Raw genomic sequence first — 6,000 nt, forward strand, 5'->3', positions numbered from 1 at the left:
GGGGCAAGGGGGCATGCGCAAATAGCAGAGTGCGCACGCATATCGATACGTACTATCGAATAGGACCATCGAATGAACGAGATTTTCATTCGGTTAGTGAGTTAGAGACTAAATGTGAGTCTTTTAAGTTGTGTATTTACAGTTGAAATAGGTTAGAAGTAAGTATACATTTATCTCATTCCCATGATGTTGTAGACAATTTTAGAATAAAATGTACACTGTAGTTTAATCGATGCTTTTCTAGAGCTGCTGCTGTTAAATAGTAATATCTGTTGTCCATAGATCGGACGTCTACTTGAGTATCCAAAAGTTAGTGATACTACTCAATATTCGTCCTAAAGTACTTCATACTCCATCATATTTGAAATGTCGACAATAAAAGTCTACCAACAAAAATAAATTGGATTTCAAGTAGAACACTATAGGCTACATGTTTTCATGTTATATATTTCCTACGATTCCCACCCCATTTTGAACAATATGACAACTACAATTATTACAAGTTGGCGCAAACGTGCTTTACACACATGTTCACCAACAGATTAATCGAGAGTTGAACAACCGAATGATACGATTGTTGCATTCGGTTGTTCCTCTACATTTCCCCACCCGACACTCTACAGCCAGCGCTGTATTGAACCTGTCGTTTCAGTCGTTTGTTTTAATGAGGCATAAACCGACTCGGAGAACTGATCATATTATAGTCGATACTCCACGGTTTACATTCAGTTGGCCTCTTTTCAAAACTACTCTGTTACTGAGTCAAAATGTCGATTTCTTGGATGTTTTCCCATTGAACTTAAAACAAAACATGTCAAAACTACTGTGACTACACTTACTACACTAATGATGTTTTTATTTAGTTACATTAACACTGATACGCACACTTTGATTGTGAATCGGTCTTAAAGATAAGATTTTAACTTACAAGTATGTTATACTAGTTTATACACTAATTCATTCATCTTGCTATAGGCTCTTTTTTACAGAATCATTCCAATTCATGTATCTCGCTATGAATCGAATCATCAACCTCCAAAATTAGAGAAGAGCAGTGTTACTATAGTTCGGCCGCTTAGAAAACGACCTGCGCGCTAATGCTAAACCAATGCTGGAGGAGGTCGCTTTCTAAGCGGCCGAACTATACTCTGCTATACCCAGACAATTTATAATTGTTACAGATCGAGTACATAATCTTAGAATTTTAACAAAAGTACACATTCCATTTAAATTTTAAAGCTATTTTATTGTTTTGAGTTTTACAGGACGTACAACATTGAATTAAGTCTTCGACAGTGTGCACTACTGTCAATTACTTATTTTCTTGCAAACTAAATCCCGTGATTTAGACCAGATGAATATTTTTGATATCGACATTTAATTTGGTACAAAAATACGAACTATTAACACACTCCCTCCCGTGTGGTGTGAGACCTTACATACAGAGGAGTTACAGGAGGAGGAGAGGAGTACAGGAGGAGGCTGGGACTGAACCTGTTAAAAAGTAATAAACATTGTTCCAAACGTTCGAACCGTGGCCTCCGCTCTGAAAACAACTGTTTTTCATTCAGGGACCAAAACGAATATTCCCTTAAAAAAATTCACACTCTACAATTTGACAAAATTACTTTTTGTAGAAATTCCTGTAATTAAATAAGCATAGCAGTCTCTCTGCTGATAAACCCGTAGAAAATTTAAATTAGAATAGATAGTGTGAATAATTGAAAATTCCGTTATTCCTCATACGCAACCATCAAAACACATTGTGAAACATGATGTATCGTAAAACGCTGTAACACTTTACAGAAATGAAAGTAAACAAATGTTACAAACCTTTAACATTGAGACACTTATCGTCTGCCAACCCGCAAAACAGTTGCGGTATCATCGAGCCCGCGGAGAGACTATTAGTGGATACAAACATATTATAAACACATTTACCCTGATAACTAGTCCATAAGAGTGGCCGTGCTGCAAATTCTGCCACTCCAGGATTCTGCCATGAAGGTTGTTCTGCTGTTGTGTTTCGTCGGCCTCGCCGCGGCGGACCTAGATCTGCCAAACATAGGAATTGGCGCAGCGTCTTCCCTGGTTGGAGCTGCATCAACCAGCATCACTGCATCAGAGTCAGCCTCGGCTTCAGAATCTTCATCGTCCTCATCTTCATCTTCCCTGTCAAAAAGTTCATCATCCTCTTCGTCAATCGCCAGTTCGGCTGCTGGAGCCGTGGCAGGAGCGTTGAGTGGAGCTGGTGCCGGACTGGCTGCAGGTACTAGGGCCGGAGCGAACACTTTGGCTTCAGCAAACGCTGCTGCCGACGCTGGAGCTATCGCCGGAGCTGGAGCCGGAGCCGTCGCTGGAAGCAGAGCCGGTGCTAATGCTCATGCTGCTGCCAATGCTGGAGCGGTTGCAGGCACGTTGGCTGGTACTAGGGCCGGAGCCGTTTCTGGCGCAGAAGCTGGAGCGATGGCTGGAGCTGGAGCTGTTTCTGGAGCCGTTGCTGGAGCCGAAGCCGGAGCTGCTGGATACCCCGCGGGATTCTACAAGTACCCTGCGTACGGTATGTACTCTGTTGAAGTTATCACAGTTGTAATTCCTGAAAATGTACAATGGCCGTACAATCCGTTTGTCATTGAGTTGTTAATCATACGATTATACTGACGAACTAACTAGTCGTAAGTAGTATCAAATCCAGGGGTTTCACCATTTTCATTAGAGAAAATTACAGTCGTAATTGTTTATGGGGTTCTTTAAATAAAAAAGTTATTGACAATAATAGAAGCACAATCTTAATTCTGTTCTAAGTCGTTAGAGGGTTCTTGTTAGAGTACGATTTCCTCGTACCATAAAAAAGATAACTCTAAAACAGTGTCAACAAATTTATCTCTAAACGTAGATCTAGTTTTTAAAAACCGATATAACTGTTTTATGATTAATTAATATTTTTGTCAATTATTGATCGAACGTTAACAAATGTTGTGTTTTTTTGCTAAAAACGTGTAGTAATGGTTCAATTACCACACAACATTTAGCTGATTAAATATAATTTTTATGTATTGTACAAGAATCAATATTGGCTACTCGTGGTCAATTAATAGATTCCATAATGGGTTTGCCAGTTTTTTTAAATAGAATTTTAACCAATCAGGCTGATTGTTTTTTTTAACAAACCGTCATTAGTTGTTAATGACCATCATGTAAAATCATACCAAAGTACCCAATTAATTAATTGGTTATCTTGATTTTAGACGAACTGTTTCAATGTATTATACGATCACTGTAGTAACTTATGGTTTTGGGAAGTTTTACAACATGTGAATATTGTAATCGATTCGCTAAACTTAATTCATAGCCGTGGTCTTATATTAAGAAACTATAAACTATAAAACGAACGTGAAAAATCCCTGTGATACTTTCATTCGGTCTCTTATATTAGAGAATGTGCTCGAAATTAGTATTACCATTAACACTAGATTTATAATGAACGAAACAGCCCAAGGTGTTAGGTTTAATATAGACTTCCCATACAATGTAAAAATTTGAAGATAAAAAACGTGGTGCAATCTGTTGAGATGGTCTACCAACTAATAACAATATTCTGTGTCAAGTGATAAATCAATCCGCTGTTGGCATGGGTTTTAATTAATATTGAACCCAATACTACTACAGTATCCAATAGTCAGTGCTACTGCCCTCTAGTCACTACTACCCTCTAGTTAAGATGGCCCTGAACTTCATCTATTTTATTGGCTCAAATGTTTTACATTAGATGAAAAGTCTACTTGGTATACAGTGTGTAAATTAAGTATTGAAACAAATCTGTATTTTTAAAACCAAAATAGATAGAAATATTCTGTTTGTGTAAATAATTGTTAACAAAGATTCCGAAATTTTTCACATCAAAAATATTTTTTCACCCCCCTAACAGGGTAGGTGGTAGGGGGTGACTTATTTTTTTCAAATAGCAACCCCAATTGAGTGACCCCTCATTTTGAAGGGTTTGTCAAAAGAAACACAATGATGCAAATCCGAGGTGAATATCTCTCTCCTAGCCCAAATGGCGGATATTCCAAAATTTGATTTACTGTACGTGAAAAGCACCAATTTCACAAATCATGGAAAGAAATCTGTATTTTTAAAACCGAAATAGATAGAAATATTCTGTTTGTGGAATTGATTGTTGACATAGGTTCCTTAATTTTTTTAATTAACAATATTTTTTCAACCCCTTTAACAGGGTAGGGGGTGGGGGTGACTTATTTTTTTCAACAACAACCCCTATTGAGTGACCCCTCATTTTGAAGGGTTTGTTAAAAGAAAAAGAATTACGCAAACCCGAGGTAGATATTTCACCCCGAGCCTAAATGGCGGGTGGTAAAAAATTTAATTTTTGTAAAAAAGCACCCATTTTGGAATGTCCGCCATTTTAGCTAGGAGTGAGATATTCACCTCGGATTTGCGTCATTGTGTTTCTTTTGACAAACCCTTCAAAATGAGGGGTCACTCAATAGGGGTTGCTATTTGAAAAAAATAAGTCACCCCCTACCACCTACCCTGTTAGGGGGGTGAAAAAATATTTTTGATGTGAAAAATTTCGGAATCTTTGTTAACAATTATTTACACAAACAGAATATTTCTATCTATTTTGGTTTTAAAAATACAGATTTGTTTCAATACTTAATTTACACACTGTATAGTCAATGGTTCAATTGTCTAGTATCTGATTCACTACTGTATGTTCTAGTTCCAGTTGTCTATTATACAGTCTACCTGGAGATTTGCTACTTCCCTGTCCATGGTCTTGTTTAGTATCTCATTTACTACTGTCTGTTCTAGTTCCATTTGCCTACTACCCAGTGTACCCAGGGCTGCGCAATGATGCCTTCTACCCCTGCCCTGCTGTTGCCAACGCCAACCGCTACTCCCCTGTTCATGGTCTTGTTTGATATCCACTACTGTCTGTTCTAGTTCCATTTGCCTACTACCCAGTGTACCCAGGGCTGCGCAATGATGCCTTCTACCCCTGCCCTGCTGTTGCCAACGCCAACCGCTACTCCCCTGTTCATGGTCTTGTTTGATATCCACTACTGTCTGTTCTAGTTCCATTTGCCTACTACCCAGTGTACCCAGGGCTGCGCAATGATGCCTTCTACCCCTGCCCTGCTGTTGCCAACGCCAACCGCTACTCCCCTGTTCATGGTCTTGTTTGATATCCACTACTGTCTGTTCTAGTTCCATTTGCCTACTACCCAGTGTACCCAGGGCTGCGCAATGATGCCTTCTACCCCTGCCCTGCTGTTGCCAACCGCTACTTCCCTCACGCCGAGGTACGAGCGGATCCTTTCTACGCGGAGGAGGTGCCTTACGTTCACCAATACCCAGCTTACCCCGTGGAACACCCTGCCTTCCACTACCACAAAGCAGCACCTGCTTTCCCCTACTACAAGGCCGCCCCTGCCTCGGCTTTCCCTTACTACAAGGCCGCGCCTGCCTCGGCTTTCCCTTACTACCAGGCTGCCCCTGCCCCAGCCTACCCCTTCCTCAAGTTTGCCCCAACTCCTGATGTATCTTACCCCTTCACGGCCACCCCAGCTTATGAATCCTATCCTTACTTGAAGGCTGCTGTTCCTATGGAAGCTGCTTACCCTTATGTGAGTGCATACCCATATGCTTCAGGCCCATTTGCTTAAGAAAATAAAGACACTGAGATAAATGGACAACAAATGAATCTAACATTAAAATGCCTTTCTAATAATTGGATGAAAAAATAAGTTTTTATCTTGAGTATAAAAAATGATTTTGTAAATGATTTTATAACTCGTAGTCCTGTGATTCCCAACCAAGGTTTGGTAAACATTATTGTGACTGGGGAAGGAAAAGAGTCTCACGACGTACACCATCCCAGGAACTACTTCATCAGCCAGTTGAGTAACAAAATGGTAACAGGTAAACAAGCTCCCTGTATGTACCACACAAAGTTTATGAATAAACATTTGTTTT

The 6,000-nt window shown here is 39.7% G+C and overlaps 1 protein-coding gene across 1 annotated transcript; it reads left to right on the forward strand.

Moving 5' to 3' along the window:
• The first annotated feature begins 2,001 nt into the window (after positions 1-2,001).
• LOC128996573 (serine, glycine and glutamine-rich protein-like) lies at positions 2,002-5,690 on the forward strand. Its single transcript, XM_054421968.1, has 5 exons — positions 2,002-2,560; positions 4,837-4,935; positions 4,969-5,067; positions 5,101-5,199; positions 5,233-5,690. Exons 1-5 carry the CDS (start codon positions 2,002-2,004, stop codon positions 5,688-5,690), a joined length of 1,314 nt encoding a protein of 437 aa, XP_054277943.1.
• The last annotated feature ends 310 nt before the right edge of the window (positions 5,691-6,000 follow it).

Source organism: Macrosteles quadrilineatus, unplaced genomic scaffold (assembly GCF_028750875.1).
Source record: "Macrosteles quadrilineatus isolate MER2022 unplaced genomic scaffold, UCM_ALF_1.0 Scaffold_6__1_contigs__length_79288215, whole genome shotgun sequence".
Lineage (NCBI taxonomy): Eukaryota > Metazoa > Arthropoda > Insecta > Hemiptera > Cicadellidae > Macrosteles > Macrosteles quadrilineatus.

Bases quoted from the DNA above. Each gene is read 5' to 3' on its own strand.
- LOC128996573 (XM_054421968.1), top strand. From the start codon at position 2,002: ATGAAGGTTGTTCTGCTGTTGTGTTTCGTCGGCCTCGCCGCGGCGGAC. The intron at 2,561-4,836 runs GTATGTACTCTG...TGTCTGTTCTAG, and splicing joins CTACAAGTACCCTGCGTACG to TTCCATTTGCCTACTACCCA. The intron at 5,068-5,100 runs GTCTTGTTTGAT...TGTCTGTTCTAG, and splicing joins CCGCTACTCCCCTGTTCATG to TTCCATTTGCCTACTACCCA.